Here is a 24,691-nt window from a genome sequence, read left to right on the forward strand (position 1 = left end):
AAACAGGTAGTACAGTACAATCTCAATTCGAAAAACTCCAAGACGGAATGTAGATGGATCAGAGAAATAAGAGAGGATTTGAAGGAAATTGGCCTTATACCAGAAGTCATCACAAACACTTTAAAATTAAACAAAAAAATCAAGGACAAAAACACTTGCAAGAAAGGACTCACAACACAAACATTTTCAACATCAGAAAGGGCATGGAGATCGGAACGTATGAAAAAGTTCTGGGAGGACAGAGCTCGAACAGTCCCTTCAAAGAGACTTGGATAATGGACTGACTAAAGTGATCCTGTGGTTATAAAATATTAAAAAAAAAAAAAAAAAAAAAATGAGTGCTAAAATGGTTTTACGATTTGCTAATCTTTCTAATTACATAATGGTAAATATTATCAAAGAGTAACTGTTGTAATTGTAACAACAGTTATGGTTGTTACTCATAATTGTATCAACATCTAAGTTTAAATCTTCAGACTTGGACTCCAGCATTACTGGATGATGTTCTTTACTTTTTTGTAATGAATGTTATATTATTTAATGGAATTAAATGTTACAAAGAAAATTTTAAATTGACACAATGTTTTTTTTTCACTACAAGTCTTTAGTATTGACAGTTAAGATAAATAAATAACATACACTTATTCAATGCTACTAAACAGAAAAAATTAATGGAAAAGAAGCAAAACAAAGTTTGTTACATTTGTTTCAATAGTTACCATATGTAAAGAATCTATCTCGTTAAGCCAGATAGCAACAATGAGCTAAAATATTTTTAGTGCACCTCATGAATATTCAGAACAAAATTATATTTTATGTTAATACTGATACAATAGCACAGAATAGAAATTGAGTGTTAAAGTTTTCAAACACCAGTCTCTTAACTTATAATATTTCAAAATATTTGAACAAAAGCTTTTTTTATGGATTTATAGATTTTAACAAACAGGTATGTGTGGATAAAAAATTTTGTTTTACATCATTGAACATTAAAACATAAATCAGATTGTATATGTAAATGTTTTTCTAAGAACAGCAAACTTATTACCAAATTCTGCTTCAACATTTCTGTTTCACATCAGCTGATAATATTTTCATTGAATTTTTCATCAGTCCTCTGTCTGTTTAATCCACATATTTAATGATGTTAAATATGTCTGGTTAATCCTCTATATTCCACATTAATATTTTAATTTCTCTGAAAAATTTTCATTTTACATTTCTAGCTTCTTAAGATTATTATCTAAAAGAGAAATTTGACATGTTAGTTATATTCTACAACTTTAATTAGTTGCTTTATATATCCTAACCTTGTCATTGGAAAGTAATAAAAAATTTACATCCCACAACTAAATTCTTTTGTTAGAAAAATTTACCACAGGCTTCATTTTTTGCATAGACATTAAATATGACTGGCATCATTCTTATTTCACATTCTTCAAATTTTGAGGATGCAGCTCCCTAAGATATTACAGGTACTATGGAACCATCAACTTATAATCTAATGTAATTTATTATCTTATCCAAGATACTGCTATTATTCCTGTTTTATTGCCACACAAAAGTACATTACCCATTCAATTATTTTTTTAAATTTCTTATGAATTACAAAGCCTTTGTTTAATTTTCTGCAGAAAAAATTTCTTTCTTTGTATAACCTGCTTTTAACAGCTTCTCGTATTGTTCAACCTTTAAAATCATACTGCCTAAATAACAAAATTAGGACTTAATAGATATACCTCCCAACTCAGAGAATTAACAGGTGTATTATATTATGTTTACAAGTAACTATATTTAATACATCATTATCTTTCTTTCTGTTACTCTTCATAATATCTTTTTTTATTCTTATTTATTTTCAAAATTAAGTTCTCTCTTATCAACGGATTTGTACCATTTAGTATTTTTTTAAACTCATTTTTAGTTTCTACAAATATATATAACAATTACCATTTGTGAATCTAATATTTTTATTTTTTCTCCTTGAATTGCTTCTTCACTTTCATATTTTTATTGCCACTTCATCTTCTATATAAATAAGTTCAAAAGAAAAAGGAATTTAACATGTCTCTGTTTCAGTAGTGGAGTTTGGGTTTCCTGATTTTCGAATTTAATAGAGGAATTTAATTTTTTATAAAATTTCTTTATGATCTTCCACAAAATTTTAAACAGTTTATTCTACACCAAATTAACAAATACTTTCTTGCAATATACAAATTCAAAACAAATAACTTTTAAACAAACAAATAAACTATTTTAGATTACTTTGATCACTGTCCAAAGATTTATTTATTTAATTTTTTTTGTTTGTTTACCAGATAGCAACGAATATCAATACATAGTAAACAATAGAAAATATAAAAAATAAACAAAAAAATTAATTAAAACAAAAAAATAAACCATAAAAGTTTAAAAAAACAAAATTATACCAATTAAAAAAAAAGATTATTCAAAGCAAAATAAGAGTAACATTAAACCATAAAATTTCAAAATAAATTATATATTGCGCATATACACGTGTGTACTGAGATAACTTAGTAAATATTCTCCTAATCATGTGTGATGGATCCCATTCAAACAAAAGAGAAAAATGACTAATCCTTTCTTTTTAAAAGAAAAAGAAAATAGGTATAAACAGACATTGGTCTGAATCTAAACTTAATCCCATTTATCATTACGGGAATAAGCACGTACTGCTAGCTCTAACAAGCATTTGCGTGATAATGGGAGTATTCCACAATTTCGGAACAGCTGTACACATCTTTATGAATAATTAAATATAGTTCTCATTATGAATTTTTGAAATTTAAAGATCAGCCAGAAAATTAGTTTGTCTTTATTTAATTCTGATTTTTGTTTTTATTTGGTCTTCGTTTAATTAGTTTTATGTTTGCTTTCTGGCAACGAAATCTGTTTTAGAAACAATATTTTTTTTAAATTGTCATGAATAAACAGAATTGCATAACTGGACACCTTACTTATCATTAAATATGTAGAAACTTCAATTTTGAGTAATGAAAGCGGGCAAAATTAACATTTCTTTTTAAAATTTACGATAATTTTTATCATAAGAACATTAAATTGTTATTCCCTCCGTTATATTTTTTCACAGGAGGGGATATTTGTTTGAAATAAATTTTTATTTCTTGAGATAAATTTTATCTTACGCAAACCTAAACAAGATGTCATTAGTTTATAGAGGGCATTCTAAGTTGAGATTTTATTGATTTAGAAGTTTAAAGCAATCTTTATGTTTTTGGTGGTCTTGAATGCCTAAAACGACAATTTTTGGTATGGATTTTTAACTTGAAATATTCTGTAAATAATGTTAAATTCTTTTTCAAGTTTTTATTATTACTGATTTTTAGTTCCTTGTACGAAGTAAAGTATTGTTATCGCAAAAAATCTCGGTTTTCAGATTTCAACGGAAATATCCATTTTGACTAGTTTCGGCGTGACGTGTGTACGTACGTACGTATGTACATGTGTATTTCGGATAACTCAAAAACTATTAGCCGTAGGATGTTGACATTTTGGATTTAGGACTGTTGTAACATCTAATTGTGCACCTCTCCTTTTGATTGCAATCGACTGGACCGAAAGTGTCCAAAAAAACCCAAAATCCAAAAAAAAATTTTATTTTGAACTTTCTCTTAACTGCAGTAATAAGCCCTCATTGAGAGCTTTTCAACCATATATCATAAATGGTACTTATTTTCATTGGTTCCAGAGTTTTAGCCAAATAAAATTTTAATTAATGAAGTATTTGGATCTTACAAGGTGAAGGCACATCGGTTCAAATCCAACTATTTTTAAAAAATATATTGGTTTATTAATAAACCAATTAACTTATATAAAACCATATTAACTTTTGATTGTAAAAAATCTTTTACAATAAATAATTCAATAATAACAATAAAAAAAAATATATGAAAAAATATCAGAAGTTATTAATGAAATAAACTTTTACGTACATTTCATTAAAAAAAATGTGTATATGTAATTTAATAGACGTACAAGGAAATCTTATGATCTTTACAGCAGATTTTTTAATTTATTGCTAATTATTTTATTTTTTTTTTATATAGGTATACTATTTTTTTCTATATCTAACTAACTGGTATTGATTTCAACGTACTTATATGTTTTTATATGCATTTATAATCCAGTTTTTGAATATTTTCTATGATTTCCCATTTATTTAAATAATGTGATTTATTGATATTGATGCCACCAGAAAGCAATACCATAATCTAAAACATCCCATGATTATGAAATCATAGTAACTCATTAATAGTAATATATCGTGCATTTAAATTTCGGAAAACTTTTTAGTGAATCACTAGTGTGGTTCAATAAACAGTCAGTCGCTGGTCAGTCTTTCAAACATTTTTTTTAAATTGATGACAGCAGGGATATACGAGGTGCGACAATAAAGTAATGAGACTGATTTTTCTTTGCAAGATGTGGCAACCCTGCAGCTTGCGTAGGCACACCATCTTTGACCTTGGTCTGTAAGCTACTTCTAGTCCAAGCGGCACATTGATGCAACTGCTCAGTCGTGAGTTGTGCTGTAATAAGTGAACACATGTTTGTGTCTCTCGTCACAGAAATGAAACCGCAAAATATTGCGCAACGGTATGCCATTTCTTTTTGTGTTAAATCGGGTGAAAACGCGACGACAACTTATGGTAAGCTTCAGAAGGCTTTTGAGAGGAGGTTATGTTAAGAGCTCAAGTTTTTCGGTGGCATAAAATTTTTAGTGAAGGGAGAACGAATGTTGAAGATGAAGACCGCAGTGGACGACCATCAACCTCACGGACAGATGTCAACTTGACCAGGGTGCGTGAAATCGTACGATCTGATCGAAGATTATCCGTGAAAATAATTGCAGAAGAACTCAACATCAATCGAGAAACGGTTCGTCTAATATTAACTGAAGATCTTGGTATGAGAAAGATTTGTGCAAAAATGGTCCCCAAAAATCTCACACAACAGCAAGAAACACGGAAAAATGTGGCAGCCGATCTGTTAGAGCAAACGGAAATCAATCCAGATTTGTTGAGCCGTGTTATCACTGGTGATGAAGGTTGGTTCTTTTCAATACGATCCAGAGACAAAACGCCAAAGTTCGCAATGGTCCTCAAAGGGATCACCCAGACCAAAAAAAGCTCGCATGTCAAAGTCAAAAGTGAAATGCATGCTTGTGTGCTTCTTCGATTCCAAGGGAATTGTTCATAAAGAGTGGGTGCCTCCTGGACAAACAGTTAACCAATATTTCTACAAAGAAATTTTAGAAAGACTTCATAAACGAGTTCTTCGTGTCCGTGCCAACATTGCTGATAATTGGATTCTGCATCACGATAATGCGCCATCCCATACTGCTCTGTCAGTACAGCAATTTTTAACCTCAAAACAAATTTCAGTACTACCACAGCCACCTTATTTACCAGATATCGCTCCGTGCGACTTTTTTCTATTTCCAAGAGTCAAAATGGCGGTCAAGGGACACCATTTTCAAACAACACAAGATGTCCAAAAAGCTGTGACGAGGGTCTTGTAGGATATTACAGAAGATGAGTTCCAGAAATGTTACCATCAATGGCAGAAGCGCTGGAATAAGTGTGTGCAATCAGAGGGGAACTACTTTGAAGGAGACAACACTAAACATGACTAAAACGGTAAGCAACATTTTTTTTCACATCAGTCTCATTACTTTATTGTCGCACCTTGTAGACCTGCAGTTCTGAGCATTGTATGATTCCTCCTTCTTATAGATATTTTTATTTCAGTTATTTTAAACTATAGGAAAAAGTCCAGTCTAAAAAATTCATTACACAAATGAGTAAACATATCCGTAATACAGCGTTTCTCAACCTTTCAGTATTTGCGACCCAATTTTCAGTCATAATTTTCATTGCGCTCCCCCCTCTCATGCAATAACAATGTATATAATGATGATGATAATAATAATAATGTATTTTGACACTAAAGCTACAATACGACTTAAATTATAAACCTTACAAATTACCAGTAATAAGTAAATTTATTGATATTTGGCAACACTGCATTGACAAAACCAGAATCAATGCCTCTCTGTTGCTCTATGTCTTACGTCCACCATATCGGACATTCTTGCGGCTTCACGAGAAGTTGCGATTTGTCTGGAACATTTGGGAACGTCTGCGCAAACGTGTTTAAATGCTGCACCTCGTTCAATTCCAGCCAGTCTCAGTCGAGTCGATCCTTCTATCCCTATCGAATTTATCATACCTTTGTATTTACCTTATCTTGTGCAATTTTTCTGGATTACACTTACTTCAATTTTTATTGACTTTGTGAAGTAAAGTACGGTATTGCTTTTGCGTGTTAATTGCAATTCACGGTATTAAAATATTCACGGCAGTAGATTTATACAGAAAAATGGATAAATTTTTAAGTGGGCGCAAGTATAAGACGATAGTGAAGCATCAGCAAGTGCACAGACGAACGTGGTTCCGAAAATAAAATCAAGAAGATATTCTCAAGAATACTTAAATTTTGGGTTTAGAAGTAATGAAGAAGAAAGGCCCCTGTGTGTCATTTGCTCAAAACTTTTGGCAGCAGACACCATGAAACCTAATAAACTTAAACGGCATTTGGAAACGCTTCATAGTGAGTACGTTAACAATCCCCGAGAATTCTTCGAATTAAAATTAAAATTACATGAAAAGCAAACATCATTTTTTAAAAAAACTTTTTGAATAAAAAAGCTTTACTTGCCTCTTACAATTTCATATAAAATAGCCAGATGTAAAAAGCCTCAGACCATTGGTGCTTATTTTTCCAGCTGTAATTAAGATTGTAGAAGCTATGTTTGGAGATAATTTTGCCAAACAATTGCAATCCACACCTCTCCCAAATGATACTGTTGTCGTCAAATTGGTGATATCTGAGTTGAATAATCGCAACACACAAGTAAGTTTCTGCTGGGTCCCTAGCCACGTAAGGATTCCGGGTAATGAACGTGCAGATTGCGCTGCCAAAGACGCATGTAATCAATCTTCTTTCACCACTCGTGTTGCTACTTCAGACTTTATTAATTATGTAAAACAATCTCTACAAGCAAAGTGGAAAGGTGATTGGACGGTTACCGTTGATAATAAATTCCGGCACATTAAAGACACTGTGTTGCCATGGGACTCTTCATGCAGAAAAACTCGTCGTGAGGAAGTGGTCCTCTGTCGATTGCGGATAGGAGATACGAGAGCCACTCACAGCTACCTAATGCCAGCGGAAAATGCACTGCTATGCGTAACATGCGACTGCCGCTTAACTGTGCGCCACATCCTTGAGGATTGCGTACGTTATGCGGCCTTACAACACAAATTTAAGCTACCAAATAACATTTGCAGTATCCTGGGCAATGACAACAAAATGTTAAATCAAGTACCAAATTCCTACGGAGTATAAATATGATTCAGGAAATATATCTGCCTAGTTCTAGTACTTGTAATATTTATTCATGAGCGAATGTTTTTTGTTATTATTTTATTTTAATTATAAACTTACATACTTTGTTATCTGTGAAGGGGCCCTTTACACCCGTTACGGATTTTTTTAAATTTTATATTTATTTTTAAAGATTCTGACTGAGATTAGTTGTATGAAGTTTTTTGTGATTTTAGTTTTAAGTTTTTAGCAATATCTATGATATTAGCTTTAAGTTTTAATTGTTTTTTCCCTATTTTTTAACATTTAATTTTAATCTAGTTTTAGTTTTTAGATTTTCTTTCTGTTGTATGTGATATTAGTCGTAAGTTTTTAATGATATTAATTTTTAAGTTTTTAGTCATATTTTATATAATTTTCTTTCATTTTAGTTGATTTTATTTTATAGATTAATTTAATCTAGTTTTAGTTTGACGATGTAGTTGAATATGTACAGCATCAGCTTTTCGGGAAATTGCGTCACAATTTGTTTTCAATTCAGCTTGGTGAGGTAACAAATAGCAATAAAGATGCTCATTTTATTGCCTATGTTCGATTTTGTGATGGTATGTCTGCAGTAGAAGAACTACTTTTCTGCACACCAATAGAATTCAAAGCAACTCACTCGCATTATTTCCTATCTTAAATGATTTTATAAACGAGGCTAACATAGAGTGGAAAAATTGCGTCGGAATATCTCTGGATGGTGCTCGTTCAATATCTGGAAGATTCCAAAGTATATAAGTACTTGTAAATCAAGAATCTCCACAGTGAGTTTGGACACATTGCAAGATCCACAAAGAAGCTCTGGCTTCCAAACAAATGAGTCCTGGTCTGAATATTGTGCTAATGACGGTTATAACTGTAGTAAATTATATAAAAATGAGACCCCTAAAATCAAGAATCTTTTCTGTACTTTGTAAAGACATGGATGCAGTTCATCCCAACGCCGCAGGGGAAGATACCCACCGTGTGGCGATTCCGGCCGCCATACCACCCCCTCCGTACCGAGCCCTGGGGGGCTTTACCGGATGTTGTCTTTAGATCCTCTAATTGATTACATCTCACAGTAATCAGCCAGGTCTCAATTGGGATGCCATCGAAGAAAATTCCTCGGCAGACATTTACATCAGTAAAAATTATTATCTCAGCCAACGCCTTCGCTTTAGACCCTTTGAACTAGCTAACCGAGTCCACGGAAGCGCGAACCCCGCATCTAGCTCAATTTTAATACCAACACTTGTGACTGTAAATGCCTCAACCATCGTCTAAGTAACGAGTCAATACAATGCTAAACTCATACCGTTAAAAATGTGTTACACGTAACAACGAAATTCAGTCAGCGTTACTATTTTATTGCGTGGCAAGAGGATTATCACGTGGGAAATTTTTGCAACGTGTTTATGAATTAAGAGATGAAATCGCTATTTTTCTAGAAGACGAAAACCGACTGGAAGCCGAGAAATTTCGAGATGGTTTATTTGTGATGGAATTTAGCTACTTGGTCGACGACATATTCGAGAAATTAAATACCTTGAATATTCAAGTCCAGTTAGCAAATACACGTATGTTGGATACGAGTTATAAAGTTAATGCTTTTTGTAGAAAATTGGAACTGTGGTGCAAAAATTTAAAGCAAAAAACCTAGAATTGTGAAAGAATGTGTTAAAACTTACAAGGCTGAAGAACAACATGTGAAAGTTGTTTTTGTAACCATTGAAAATCATTTAGCCATGCTGGCAAAAAATTAAAAAAAAGTATTTTCTTACTGACGAAAACTTAGTAGGCAAGTTACGAGTGGGTTAGGGATTCATTACAAAATATTCCCGAAGAACTCTGAACTGCTGAAGAAGAAATCTTCAGAGGCTTCACAGCAAGTGGCGAAATCAAAAGTCAATTTAACAATAAATCACTCTGAATTTTGGACAGGGGTGGATGATGAGTTTTCTGCTCTAAAAACAAGAACATTTCCTACACTATTACCATTTTCAATATCCTACCTTTACGAAACCGAATTTTCTGCGACAAAGTATAGATCTCAGCTAAACATAGAAAAATAACTGCAGAGTGTCTATTTTTAATATTAAACCTTCCTTCGAAAAACTTTGCTCTGTAAGACGGGCCCAAGGGAGTCTCTAATAATTGTTAAACTTGCTTTTAATTTAGTATTGATAAGTTAATTATTAATACATTGTGCAATTCTGATACAGACCTATTTATAAGTGTATTATATCAGTGTAAATTTATATTTTATTTTTTGTTACGTCAGAATGTATTTTGTTTTGCTTTCCTGTCAGTAAATTAATACTTTTTTTAATAATATTTTCTTTACGATATGCTTGCCCCCCATTTATTTTTATCACCCCCCCCCCCTTGGGAGGCGCGCCCCAAAGGTTGAGAAACACTGCCGAAATATAAATAAAAACCTCTTTTATTACTTTTCAGTGTTTAATCTACGCCTGTGAAAATTTCATTATTAAGAAGTTTCTCAACTACTCTAGAAACATCTTCAACTGCGAATTTTGGGTAAGTTTGCACACTGTTGTTAATTTTAATCATATTTTTCTTAAATTAATTATTTTCATTAATCTTTATTTTAATTAATCAGATTAATCTGGTAGTTAAAATCGTTTCCCTTATACCTGTTCTATTTTTGAACTCAAATTTTTCTCATTTAGAACGTCTTTCATCACATACTAATTCAACCAAAAGTTACTTTGACAGTAGTTAGTGTTTGGAGACAAGCTGACAAGCATGAGACAAGGTGATAAAGTAAATTTTGTATTTCTCTTATGTTGTGCATTTTTTCTGGATCACACTTACTTCACTTTTTAGTGACTTTTTGAAGTAAAGTACGGAATTAATTTTGATCACATGGTGAGAGAGGGTGGTGAAAATGAATTTTCTTTACATTTTTAGGTATGAGGAACACCATTCACTTAAAATGGGGGTTCCTTGTATATATATATATATATATAATTCAATATATATATTATATATATACGAGGTGTGATAAAAAAATACGGTGAATGAATTTTTATAGCGGCAACTGCCGACGCTACATCCAAATGCTGTAATTTGTCCAATAACGTGATCAACTGAGACAGGCAGGGACAAGTTGTAACACGTTCGAGCTTGCCAGTCGGCTGCCAGAGCCGCTAGAGTGAGGTTGTGTTTATCGTGTCTGTTGCGCAACATGGATTTTGAAAATCATGTGTCAATTTGCACGGAGTTGAAGGGTCGTCTTCATGCAGATCCGGACTTCATGGCCAAAATTGTAACTAGAGATGAAAGTTGGGTCTATGGCTATAACCCTGAGACCAAAATGCAGAGTTCCCAATGGAAAACCAGTTCATCTCCTCGCCCTAAAAAGGTACGTCAGTCACAATCCAACATCAAGGTCATGCTCGTATTTTTTTTGTAGTGAGGGCATCGAACTCTGCGATCAGAGTTCGTTCCAAGGGGAACAACTTAAATTACGAATTTTATAAGGGTGTACTGCAACGTTTGCGAAACGACGTACGAAGAAAGCGACCAGAAAAATGGACCAATGACTTCCTTCTTCACCACGACAACGCGCCGTGTCACACCTCACTTCTCATATACGAGTTTTTGGCCGAAAAAAGTGTTCCTATCTGTCCACATCCGCCATACTCACCGGATTTAGCACCATGCGACTTTTGTCGCATGGTGCTAAAATTAAATGGAATTTAATGTAAAAATTAAATTAATGGAAAGTCTGCTTTCTTGTGTAGAACTGTTCAAGTGTGCTTGTCTTTATTAGATATTTCTTAAATGACCGAACTTTACGTGTTTGTTTTGGAGATTCTTCGTCGGGTAGCGTCATCTTGTTTGCTATAGCCTTCAACAGTATTATTAATGTGTGCGGACACATGTTTCATGTTCTTTATGTGTTGCTGATTTTGCTATATATATTACGGTCCCGTTTAATGGCCACAGCTGAGAGATTTTGCACACTATATCTCGCCTTGAAGCTTAGTCCAAGGTCACCGGCTTTATTTTTTCACCTGAGAAAACAAAACGTGTAGTCTTTCCTCGCTGCGGGACCCTTTTATTTCCCAAGTCTTTCTCAACGGAGAGCTAATTGCTATCTCTCCTGACGTTAAATTTCTAGGTTTGTTTTTTGATAGCCGTATTACGTGGATCAAAGACATCAAACAGTCACGGTTTTTTTGGATCTTTTCCAAAGATGTATATAACCAAACTTCTAGATATTCTGCTAGTCCTTAGCAACACCAATTGGCGAGCCGATCGATCATATGTGTTGCGTTTCTATTATTCCTTACTTTTTCCCGTTTAGATTATGGTTGTGTCGCCTAATCTTCTGCGCGTCATATCGTGCTTAAAATGCTGGATGCTGTACATTACGCTTTCCTTCGTCTTGCTACAGGTGTCTTTAGATCAAGCCCTGTCGCAAGCATATTTTTTGTTTGCAGTGGCCGTCACTTTGGGATACGGCACTCTGCTGGACTTAAAGGATGAGGAATCACTCGGTTTTTAACGCAGTCGTTGTGAATCTTCATTTACAAAGGTATTTAGACCAACCACGATATTCAGCACCTAGCGGTGTTCGTACCCGGCGTTTATTGAACCTTTTAAATTTTGACATCCCTTCTATTTTTCCAACTTATTCCTGTTCATACTCTCCATGGAGAATCAACCCCATACATTTTAATTTCGACCTTAACATATACGATACAATATCAACAATCCCATTTTGTCTTTCAGCAAATATTTTACCAATTTATCTCTAAGACAAACCCTGACTCAGTGGTATGTACACAAATGGATCGAAACAGAATTATACCGTTTTTGTTGTTAATGACAGAACCTATATGTTTAGTCTACCTATCCTGTATTCAGTTAGCTTAAAGAGTGAAGAATAAACAAACGTTGCGACTATGTCAGTTCGTCATGATTCTGCTGGGTCACGTCCCGTGTATCAGTGCCGATTTACAACGCGGCCATATATATATATATATATATATATATATACATTTATAAACACTATATTTATTACTCATATTCACCGTGTAATTAGTCATGCAATCAAACGTTTATGTAATGATACAAACCTATTAAAATCATAGTAGATTTATACTGGCGAATCCCATTGAACACTGAACCAGTAGAACTTATGTTAGCAGTTTTATTAACGACATCCAAAATCAATCGATTGATCTATTCTATTAAAATCTAATTCAGTTCTGTTAAAATCCTATATTTTCATATGATCACTCTTTTGTTCTCGTGTTCAATTTTTGTGTTTCTGTTATTTATTTACTCTAATGTTATTTAAAGTTACCATAATGTTAACTTTGCATAACATTAGTATGCATACGATGCGACTTCCGCTTAACTGTGCGTCACATTCTAGTGGATTGCGTGCGTTATGCGGCCTTGCGCCCCAAATTTATATTGCCCAGGAACATTCGTCTAATCCTGGACAATGACAAAGAAGTTTGGGGCCGGGTGTTTTTATTTCTTCAAAGTGTTGGTATATTAGATACTTTCTAGTAGTTTTATTTTTTTTGTTCTTTTTATACACTGCTATGAATTTCATTAAACATTTTTATTTTTTTTTGTTATCCGTGTTTAATGATTTAGTTTAAGTTTTTTATCCTATTTTTATTTCATTTTTATTTCTAAATCTCTAGTGTATGTTTTGTATTTTGTTTTCCGGGCGACGATAACGTTCAAACGTTTTCCGCCTAAAACAAAACAAAAAAAAACACATTGTTTTTTTAGTTTACTCGAACACGAGTGTAGTGTACTCCTAAATTTATATCTGTCCAACTTGAGTTATACCATTATTTTGACATCATGTCTTTACTTGAAAATGCCAGTACTTTACATGAGATGATGTCATTATATGGGGAAGATTTTACCTCACTGAAATAAGAAAATGAGGCAAGAAGGCCGTAGAATATATTGTATGGATGAAACTTGGGTCAACGAAGGCCACACGAAATGTTTCGTTTCGAAAGATAAAGCTGTGAATTCGTCAAAAGAATCCTTTCCGTGTGGCTTATTAATCAGTAATAAAGCTCCAATGGGTAAAGGTAGGCATCTCTTAATTACGCATATCGGCAGAAATACCGGTTTTGTCAATGGTGGTCTCTGGATTTTTGAATCTAAATCTACAGGACACTATCCAAACGAGATTGTCTTTTGAGAAATGGTTTAGTAACATATTACCTCTTCTGGAAGATAATATGATTATTGTCTTAGACAACGCCGGTTATCATTCATGTAAAAAGGAAATAATTCCAGCCGTGTCTTGGGAAAAGAATGACATCAAAATGAGCATTAGTTCAAAAGGAGTGATTTTTGAAGAGGATGAATTTAAGGTCCAATTATTGCAAAGGGTTTCGCGAATTAAAAATAATTTTAATGTGTATAAAATGGATGAGTTAGCATGATCCATTGGTAAAACCGTGCATTTATTTTCTGCCTATCATTGTGAACTCAACATAACTCATTGAGGTAATTTAGGAACAAATCATGATGACAACTGATGAACGATGATAACTCGAAGCGTTTTTCGCCTCCCCTCCAAAAAAAAGAAATAGATTTGTCATACGATATTCAGACTCAAAAAAAAAAAAAAAACACAGGATGTATAGGGCCCTATGCCGCTTAATGATGTAAGGGTGTACATCACTTTAGGGGCCCTTGCCACTTAAAAACATACTTCTATTTCAAAGAAATGTCATATCTGTCAAAAAAAGGGTGTAAAATATTCGTAGTTTTTAAAAACTCATCATATAATGAAAATTCGTCAAAAAACTTCAATGATACAATCTATCGCCTAGGTTTACCTTTAGATCATCCTTTTTTCGTTCTTTTCTCAATCCTCCTGACAGCCTCTGTTTCCAGGAGATGAAACTTCTGATACTTCGCAGAAGATCAGGAAGGCTTGCAGTTGGCATCGGATAATATCGACATAGATGGTGCGGTGAGCATTGGATCAGAGTCTAAGCTTGGTGTACTCACCAATAAAATGTTTAGGGCGACTAAAGGGCTCATCCTCCCTTTTAGAGGTCTCTAAGTTTTCGGCAGCTCCATTGATGCTTGTCGATCACTCTCTTTTCCAACTGTCATTACCTCGTCTGCTTTTCTGATTCCCGGTATGAGGATTTCATTTATTTAAAATTTTACCGACGGTGCATCTCGTTCAGACTTCTGCAGTTTAGTTTCACCTTCCTTCCCTTTATGACTGGTTGAAGGCTCATTTCTCGGTTATGCAACAATTTTTTTTTTATTTGCAGATATCTGCTCTTCTCTGTGTCGGCTTTGGACTAGTTTCTCTAATTGGTCGACTTTTCAATTTGTCAATGATGGTAGTTCGAACATGTTTGCTAGAGCTGGTGCCAGTTCAGAAATTTCGTCCTTGGTTTAAAAGAAGCTGCAGGAGCTGCAGCAACCTGTGCATAAGACGTAATCTTTGGCGTTCTGCCAAGCACAATTTTCCTAGCTTCAAAAGTAGCTGACTTTCTGTATAGTCTTAACCTTTTGAACAGCTATTTTTTGCTTATAGATAGGACAATTCTGAGAATTCGCAGAATCGTGCCCGTGACAATTGACACAGACAGGTGGATCCTTGCACGGGTCATCAGGATACAATGGCTCACTACAAACACAAATTTGTTTTCTCGTGCCTCTGTGTCTTCGAATCTCTGACTTCCCCAAAAGAATCGGGATAAACGGACGCACACCAATTCTGTGAAATCCAGCCTTTTTTTTCTGGGTACTTCAGTTTACTTAAAGTAAGGACATGCGACGCAAAGGGTAAAACTTCTACGTTGCGTCATGTGTGACGACACGCAACAATTCCTTGTTCTTGAAGTTCCTCTACACTCTCGTCGTCTGTGCTGTTCAAGTCTCTACAGACAATACGCTTTGAGGTATTCAGCGTTCTATGGGGTGCAACCTCAATGTCTAAGACTTTGATCGTACTCGTTTTAAGTAGCCGTGACGATTGAACGTCGTTGACGGTTTCCACAAACAATCCTATAGCAGTTTTTCTAATCTCCTTAACTGGTCCTCCAGCAACCTCTGTGATATCACGATTGGACTAATTTCACAAAATCTCTATTTTCCTCTTCATCATCAAATATTTTGTAATCATTCCACTACTCTTCGGTCTTCGGTGAGTCGGGTACTGCCTGACCCGCTATACCGACATCCCAGGGCTCGTACTACATTTAGCAGTAAGGGTTCCGATACTCTTACCCATGAGATAATCCATGCAAAGGACCAAAGTGACTGACTCGGGGTAGACTTTGGCAAGCTTACATCGGCCCACCTCAACCGGTTTCCACCACCGGGAGGAGGGATAAGCACTCCCCGACCGCACTGCGTCCAGCGTCCGGCGATGATGCTCCGTTACCTGAGCAGCTGTGAGAGTGCGGCTTGATTCGCCGGGAGCATTCTCAGGACCAAGAAGGGCGACCTGGATAGAAAATTAGGTAGTGGCCTTCTGAGGCTAGGATCGGAGGACTCGGCCTGAAGTAATATGTGAAACTATTCCAGGTCGAGTCCTGATAGAAAGGAGGGTGGTTTTAGTTGGTAGTCTGCTGATGGCGGATTAGATAAGAACACCAGTCTTAAATGCATATCCACCTCTCCCCAACCCCCCAAAAAAATTATTATTATTTCCAATAATTTTCATTTTTTTAACATGCTAAAAATACAATTAAGATTTTCATAATTTTTTTAAAAATAACAAGCATACTAAATCTGAACCTAGAACCTTCCCAATTAAGTGCCTAGTCCACTATTATATAATATTACAAATAAATATTAAGGTTAAGAGTAAATGAATTTAAAAATGTAAAAATAGGGTTTATGTATAGTAACAGTATTTAGTATTAGAATTTAATTGAATGATTACTATTTTGAAATAATAATTATTCTCATAATTCCTAAATTATCAGTATTTATTAGTATGGCAATCATAACTAAATAGCAAAGTAGTTTATGTAAAAACAATAATAAATTTGAGTTATTAAAAAATACTATTTCATGAATTCAGTTCGCTGATTTTTATTTACTTTTAAGTTCAGATACACAATGATTAAATTTACACCTGTTCAAATTAACGTGACGTAACCAAAAATTTTCATCACATTACATATAGTGTATTATTCATGAACATAATACTACATTTGTTTTAATGAGGGAATTTTATATGTATTTTCTTGAAATAAGTAAGTCATATCTCAGTAAGTATTCATGCTTTATTAACATTTCATAGTAAAAGGAAGTAGAAATTAATATATTTTTTGTATTTTATTTTATTAAAACAAAAAAATTGAAGATATATTTTAATGCATAAGCTTTTGGATGTAAGAATTCATATTTCCAAATCAAATTTAACTAAACTCAGTTTAACACAAACTTAAATTTAATATGACTTATTATATAGTGAAATAAAATTATGGTGATGATATGTATTATACAAAAATTATTTAGCCACTACTAATATCACAGATAATTTGTAGTTTAACCACTCAATTGAATTTGATAAAGGTCCTGTAAAATCAAAGAACATGTTTCAAGCAATGATACCAACTGTTCACCAAATTGATGTATGATAAATATTGTGATAAAATATTTCAGCATTATTTGTTTAGTTTATTAATACTTTTAATTTTTTTTTTAGATTTTCAGTATTTTAAATTAAAATCATTTGTTATGAGTAAATATGTTTTATCTATGAGATATGATTTTACACTGTCTTCAGAAAGAAAATATTTCTAATTAAACCAATTTGTCTTTTTTATGTGTGTTCAAGCATTTACTTTTTTTTAATTGTGTAATTTAAAGGATTTGTTTTTTTTATTTTGTACGGAAACTGCTCATAGTCTGTCACTTCTTCTCGATAACTTAATCTGAATTTTTTTTCTTAATAGAAGATTACATGGTCTACATAGATAGACATTTGGAAAATATTTTTTTATAATAATCTTATCATTATCAATGTTTAGTGCAGAATTGTATAATTGTGTAATTATATATATATATATATATATATATATATATATATATATATATATATATATATATATAGTACCCATAAAGTCATTCTAATACATAAAGTATTTTCATGCAAAAATGAAAGAAAATAGATTGGGAGATTTAAAGAAAAAAAATTGCATACATTCTCAGATTTGAGAGGTCAGTCATTAATAATCTTTTTATATTATTTTTCTGCATTAATTTTCTTATTTTTATCAAGATGCAGATTTATTTTCTTTGAAATCTTTTGTAAACAGTTTTTTTACATTAAGGCCGTGGTTTTTAAAGGCTCTTCTCATATTAAAAAAAAAGTTATTATGATGAGCATTTAATTTATAAACGTAATTTTTTCAAATTTATTTTGTTACATTTTTAAGTTAATCTATTGTTTTACATTCTAGATTATCTTAATATTGCAATTAATCACATTTAATACAGAAAAGCTTAGTTAGTAGAACTTCACTATTATTTCAGTTGTGGTCTTTGTACATATACTGAGCATTGTAGTTAAATGGTGTAGGGGAGACACTGTTGTTCCTTGGACCGCTTTTTCATATTTATTTTTACGTTCCACTGTAATGCGAAGTGTGTCATCTTAGATGCTGTTAGTGGTTTTTCAGCTATTTTTTTACATTTTGGAATGTAGTTTTTTACAAATACCTAACCACAAATATTTTTTTTATTTATTTTAAAATTTGAAGCATAATCGACCATGGTACATTATGCTTATGTACTTTGAGACTAACATACTGCACCTTGGGCCAAATAGAGAAATAGGTATTTTAACAAGAAATAAATGGATTAAAGTCATAATTTTAGTATTTTATTGTAGCAATATTCTTTCAAACTAAATATAAAAAAAAATAAAAAAAATAACAAAAAATATAATAAAAAACAAAAAAATTATAATTTATATTTAATTTATTAATTTATAATTTATTTATTTAACAAAAATTTGTTTAATAAAAAAACAAAAAATATCTGAATCACTTCAAAGTAAGCTGAAACTACAAGCGATTGATAAATAAAAACCAATTCTTTGGTAAAAATAAACTAAATAGTTTTGTTTCAGTCTTCATTTTGCAGAAATTACATATGTAACATTTCCATTCATGTCCTTCTACACCTGTGCAAAGATAATGGGTCCATTGACCAAGTACACTTACACCATTTCTCCCCACTTTGATCATTTGCCTTTGAAGAGCAGCAATAAAAACACTCATTATCACAACTATCTTTATTATCGGTTGACACAAGAGATAGTTCATCTAATGGAAGATAGTTCTGGATCTGATGAGGAACTGGAATCCTCAACTAATTTCATCTTTTCTGGGGCTTTTTTAAGGCTTTGTTTGTATGTTTTTTCTTGTTGATTTTTTGAAATGACTGTCCTAGATTTTTTGTAACTTTTTTAACATGTCCCACATCTTTTACAGACTTTTGTTTATTTGCTTTCTGCTTTTTAAATGCATTTTCTTTTCTGTTGCAATAACTGTTTTTCCTGATTTTCTTCTCTGCTCCTCTTTTTACACTCTTCAGCCCTAGGGTAAGGTTGAACTTTTTCAGGTATGACAAATGTCTTTGCTTCATGATTATTGTTCGGTTAATATAAATATCACCAGAAAATTCAGGTACTGAGTTAGTAACTGTTGTGATTGAAGTCGAAACAGAACAAGGAACCAAAGAAGCTGCTGATCCAGTTTTCAAAGATACAGGTTGCTCAGGAGCTGAAGAAGAAGAAGAACTAGAGGCTAAAGACATATAACACCCAATTTCCTCAGAAGCAGAAGAACAAGGGACTGAAGAATTTGAAGAACAAAGGGCTGAAGAAGTAAATGACACAAAGGCTGAAGTATCTAAGGACCTATCAGTTATATAGGAGCACAAGAAGTTGTCATCAATAAAAACTGATTTAAGGGGAAATATTTCTCTTTTACAGAAACCAGACAAAACATTGTTTGAAGTAAATGCTCGATGATATGTTATTCCTAATACCTCTGCAATACTGTAGATGTCATAAATCTTCCCTTTGTTATTTAGAAGCCATGCTTTGACAGCTTGGTTATAATATATCTTCAATGAATAGTACACAGAAATGCCTAGAGGCTGTAATTTATGCAAGGTATGAGAAGGGAAAGTTACCACCACAATAACTGCACCAGATGTCTTATCAAGGACCTCAGGAGACAGATGGGTTTCATGATTGTCAAGTATTAATAACAGTTGGCCTCTGTGGCATGAGTGGGTAGCGTTTCAGCCTTTCATCCAGAGGTCCCGGGTTCGAATCCCGGTCAGGGATGGCATTTTCATACGCTACAAAAGTTGTCATTCATCTCATCCTCTGAAGTAATACGTAATGATGGTCCTGGAGGTTAAAAAAAGTATTAATAAAAGTCTATCTTCTTTTGAACATTTCACTGAGCCTATAAAATAGTCTAAAAACTTGATGAATGATTTTTCATTGGACCATCCTGATGGGTTAGCACTGCCAATGTATTCCACAGGGACACCAAACAGCATTCTATCCTTAAGATGAACTCGCATAAAGTTAAGCATGGGAGGCAATGAATTGCCAATTGCATTCATCAGAGCAATCATTGTAACCAGGAATCTCCTTTCCTCCTATGTAGCTCTGCCTACCTGTTTTATCTCTTTAGGAGCTACTACTATCTTGGACTATCCTTCAACAGTGCTTAAACCTGTTTCATCCAGATTCCAAATTTTGTCAGTTGGGATTGGACCATATCTCCTGTGCACTTCCTTAATGTTTTCAGAAAATAGTTCAACATTAGTCTTGTTGAAGCTTGTCATTCGGCTTAAGCTTGTGGCTTCTGGCTTCCGAATAGATAGTTGTTCTGCATGCCTTTTTTAAAAGCCTCTCATCTACTCCTCACCTGCTCTCTTCTTTCTCCCATGTGTCTGGTACTTTTTTATCATTAGCTTTTGCAAATTTAAAAGTTAAAATTCGTACACTCTTTTTTGTTAAACCTTATTGCATTTTAGCAACATTTTCAATGTAGGTGATAAGGCTTGCCTCCTCTTTAGTAGAAAACATTTGTTTAACTACATAATTGACTGAATACTGATACTCAATATTTCCTATATTTTTAAATTTTGTTAAATGTCTGGTTACCATGGACCTATTAATGTTATATACCTTTACTGCTTCTCGGTATGTAATCTTCTTTCCTGAATCACCTGTACTGATAGCCTTAAGTGCTTTTTTAAAATTTTCTCCATCTATCAGCTTCCACTTCAATCCTACTTTGCTTCTTGGCATGTTTGAATGCAATCTGAATACCTAAAACAAAAATGAAATATTATGTTGTAACATCTTGTACCATGAGCCACCATGATGTACCTTGGTCATGTACCTTGAGTCCAAGGTACATGACCGTAGCTGACTCCAAGGTACACGTGGTTCCCATTCCTAACCATCATGTCTGCCTTGATAAAATTACTTAACCAATGAACAAAACAAAGTAACTGTTATACTCACTGAAAAGTGGACTGTGTACAGTTTCTGTAACTAAAAATCCTTGCATGCAAACTAAAGTGAGAATTTCATTCAATTCCAATCTTAAAAATTTATTTTCAACAGTCAAAGCAACTTTTTTCTGCTACTCACACAAAAGACAACAGACACTAGTTTCCCACACTATGTCTACTGCATACATCGTAACGAAGGAGAGCGGTGCTCAAGATCCTGCTAGGTAGCAGCACAATCCAGAAACTCAAAATGGCTCAAGGTACACCATGGTTTTGGTGCAACATCCTCCCCTACAGGTTAACTGTGCTTAATTCAGGTATGTTAACAACGCTTAATGTATTTTAATCAGGTTTTTTTTATTACTGTTGTGTATTGTAGTTGTTCAAAGGATTTTATGTGGAAAACGTTTTTCTAGATCTAGCAAAAAATTGTTTTGTTACTTCTTTTATTGCTACCTTATTTAAAAATTTTTGAGTTTTCATGTCAAGAATTAACAAGTTTGTTTTTTGATCATTATTTGTAATGTTTTGATTTTTTATTGAAAAAAGGAAATTGTAGTAAAAATAGTTCCTTTAAATCTGTTTATAGCATATTATTGTGTTTATCCAATACTGTTATAACTCTGAAGAATTGGCATATTGAAACACCATTTCTCTTATCAACTCCAAAATTAAGTAACATTTAGGATGATAAAATTAGTACTTATAAAAGTAATGTATAAAAATATATATAATCATATAAAATATGATAAAATTAATATGATTAGTACATATGATAAAATATTGATGTATTAATACTTAAGTAATATTATTAATAAAGTATTTATGTAACAAACATAATTTAAGTAATGTTAAACATCAATATTTTATCATACATTAATTGATAAGTTCCAGTAGCTATCATATTTTTTAGTTATAGTTTGAAGGGTAATTTACTCAGCTTATTTGTGATCAGTTATAACTAAAAACCTTAAACAAAAACTACATTAAAACCCCGAGTATAATTTATTTATTAAAGTAAGTATACATTAGCGTTAAAAGTGAACCAATTGCAGGAAATGTTTTTGTTTTATTCCATGTTGTAGCAACATTGATTGCTTAACACATTCTTCTTCTACATTAATATGTTCTATTTGCCAAGTTAATTGGTATGTAATAAAATACTTTAAAAAAGTCATGTTTTTAATTACCAAATCACTCTTTTTATACCTTTCGTACTTTGTAGTTAGTTTAAAATAATGAATATTAATACCAGGAAAAGCAAACATTTACCATCAAAACAAAATTGTTTCTCTTCTCGAGCATATGGATAAGATGCAATGACAAATAAGTGTAATACTTGCTTAGATATATTCATAGTAGGTATTATGAATGCTATTTTAGAACAGTTTGAAGAGACTGAAGCCTTATTACTCCAGAAAAATGGGAAGTGTTGCCGTTGAAAAAACTACTTTGTCACAAGTTTGGCTATTAGTGAGAAAAATATCTCACCAACAAAATATCATAGAATACCTGATATGGAACTAAGTTGAGAAACAGATGTAAATGTGGAACTTTTTGATGCTGACTGTTTGTAATTGGATAGAAAGCTCACCACTGCCTAACTTAAAAACAGATATTAACACATGCAATTTACAAAAACAAGGTAGATATGGGCCAAACAATAAGCAAACTAACTATATTAAAGAGGACTAGGAAATATTTATGTTTTCCAATGAGTCAGCTTTATATTTAGAAGCAAAGAATTGCATTTTTTCAAATCATATAAAAAACATCACCATCTCAAATTCAGCAATTGATTAAACAAATCTAAAATATTGTTTTATGTTGTTTTACATTTGAAAACCTGAATCATTAGTAGGAGTAGAATCGACATTGAAAAAAACAATGAATACATCAAGATTTTGGAGGCAAATTTCACCCAACTTCAAAGCTAATTCTATAAGAAAACTGAGCATTAAACATGATTTACTTTTCTTCTATTCTGCCAAAAAAGTAAAAAGATACTTTAAAAAACTTCAAATTCATGGGTAGTAATCTTTATTGATATTAATTAAATCAAAATCTGAGGTAAATTATCCAAAAAAAAACTGTACTACAAAAGCTCTATTAAATTAATAATACAAGTATTGTTTCCAGTTAAAGAGATCCAAACTCCCAAAACAATAAAATTGTTAAGGATTCGGTGAGAGATTGCCGTCAATTGAAACCATCAAAAATGGAAAATCAAAATTCAACAATTTATTTATTTTTAGTTTTTCAAAAAGACATTGTCCGAATCAGAAAAGTACAGATATGTATGAAAGGTGAGATAATAATTGTTATATATTTTTCCTACTTGATTTTCTCAAACACAACAATATACACTGTTAAATATTTTATTCCTATATATATTGAATATCAAAGAGATCTAGAAAGTAAGTAGTTCATTTGATTCTATCCCACATCATATATGTTTTAATTAAGAATAAAAAACATTTTTGTTACTGGATTTGTAAATTATACATACAAAAACATTTTTCTAATTAAATGTACATTTCAATAAGAAAAATAATTTTTTAAAAATTAATATACTTAATATTACTGGGGTGTTTAGTCATAAGTAACAAAGAAAAAACAAGATATGTAATCATATGTACTCATAAGTACTTTAATAAGATAAAGAACTAATTTTATGTCCATATACTATTAACAGTCATATTTTTTTTTGTATCAGGTGAACATTTAAAATAGAAGTACATGGAAATAGTTTTTTTTTTAGTTTTAGAAAAGTTTGTTAATGCATGTAGAATTATCTTAATTTATTTGCGTGTTTTTCTGAAATATATAGGCTTTATTTTACTTACCATCTTGTTTGATATGGTTTTTTGTTATAAATTTTGCTTAAAACATCATACCTGGTTTTAATTTTTAATAATATTTATAAATAGTAATCTTTTCTTTTTCAGTTGCTGCATATAAAACTTTTAATGTATAAATAAGAGTAAAATTTATATTCTAAACTTGAGAAAAAAAAATAAAGAAAGTGTCATAAAGATTAACTGAATAACCTTGGGAAACAATCTACCAAAAACTTAATTACTAAAAACATTTTTAGAGAAACTATAATCAAAATAAAAGGTTTCAAATTTTTAATAAAATATTGTTTTTTATTTACAGGTGATAAAAATTATTAATTATTATCAATCTGGTAATCTATAATAAAGATGAAGTATAAAATACAGTTTTTCATAATTTCATTGAATTTACTATTTTTTATTTTTCTTGATGTCATTCTATGTGAAAATAATGAGTAAGTTTTTTGTTTTATTTTTAGTACCTAATAATATAAGCATTCTTAATAGTTAAGGTTTCAGCAGTTATGTGAAGTGATTACTCATAAATTTATATATACATGTTGATATATGTGCACATGCTCATACTTGTATACACATAATGAATCAATATATTTACATATTTTCTCTTAGTTTTTTTGTTAACAAATGATTTAACTGATAAAATCAGAGTAATTTTATTTAGTACTAAAAAAAACAACTGAACAAAATACAAAAATGTTACTCACTGTAAACTTTAGAGAGTAGCAGCTCTGCCTTTCATCTAGATGGCTTGACATTTTCCACACATTTCAAAATTTATCTCTCATCAACAGCTGTAACTGGGCATTAGCTTTTAGTTGCTAAAGTAAATA

General features: G+C 32.1%; 1 protein-coding gene across 5 annotated transcripts in view; it reads left to right on the plus strand.

Moving 5' to 3' along the window:
- Nucleotides 1-876: 876 nt before the first annotated feature.
- Nucleotides 877-24,691, plus strand: part of LOC142321017 (chitooligosaccharidolytic beta-N-acetylglucosaminidase-like) — a 58,588-nt gene continuing 34,773 nt past the window's right edge. The window contains exons 1-4 of one of the 5 annotated variants that reach the window (XM_075359032.1): nucleotides 877-949; nucleotides 9,916-9,996; nucleotides 23,143-23,309; nucleotides 24,163-24,295. In XM_075359032.1, the coding sequence (XP_075215147.1) occupies nucleotides 24,210-24,295 (86 nt within the window). In that variant the 5' untranslated portion in view covers nucleotides 877-949; nucleotides 9,916-9,996; nucleotides 23,143-23,309; nucleotides 24,163-24,209. Of the gene's footprint in view, nucleotides 950-9,915; nucleotides 9,997-16,632; nucleotides 16,719-23,142; nucleotides 23,310-24,162; nucleotides 24,296-24,691 lie in introns of those variants that run through there. The other 4 variants (XM_075359039.1, XM_075359017.1, XM_075359023.1 and 1 more) reach the window with 4 other exon arrangements.

This window comes from Lycorma delicatula, chromosome 1, assembly GCF_047948215.1.
Source record: "Lycorma delicatula isolate Av1 chromosome 1, ASM4794821v1, whole genome shotgun sequence".
NCBI lineage: Eukaryota > Metazoa > Arthropoda > Insecta > Hemiptera > Fulgoridae > Lycorma > Lycorma delicatula.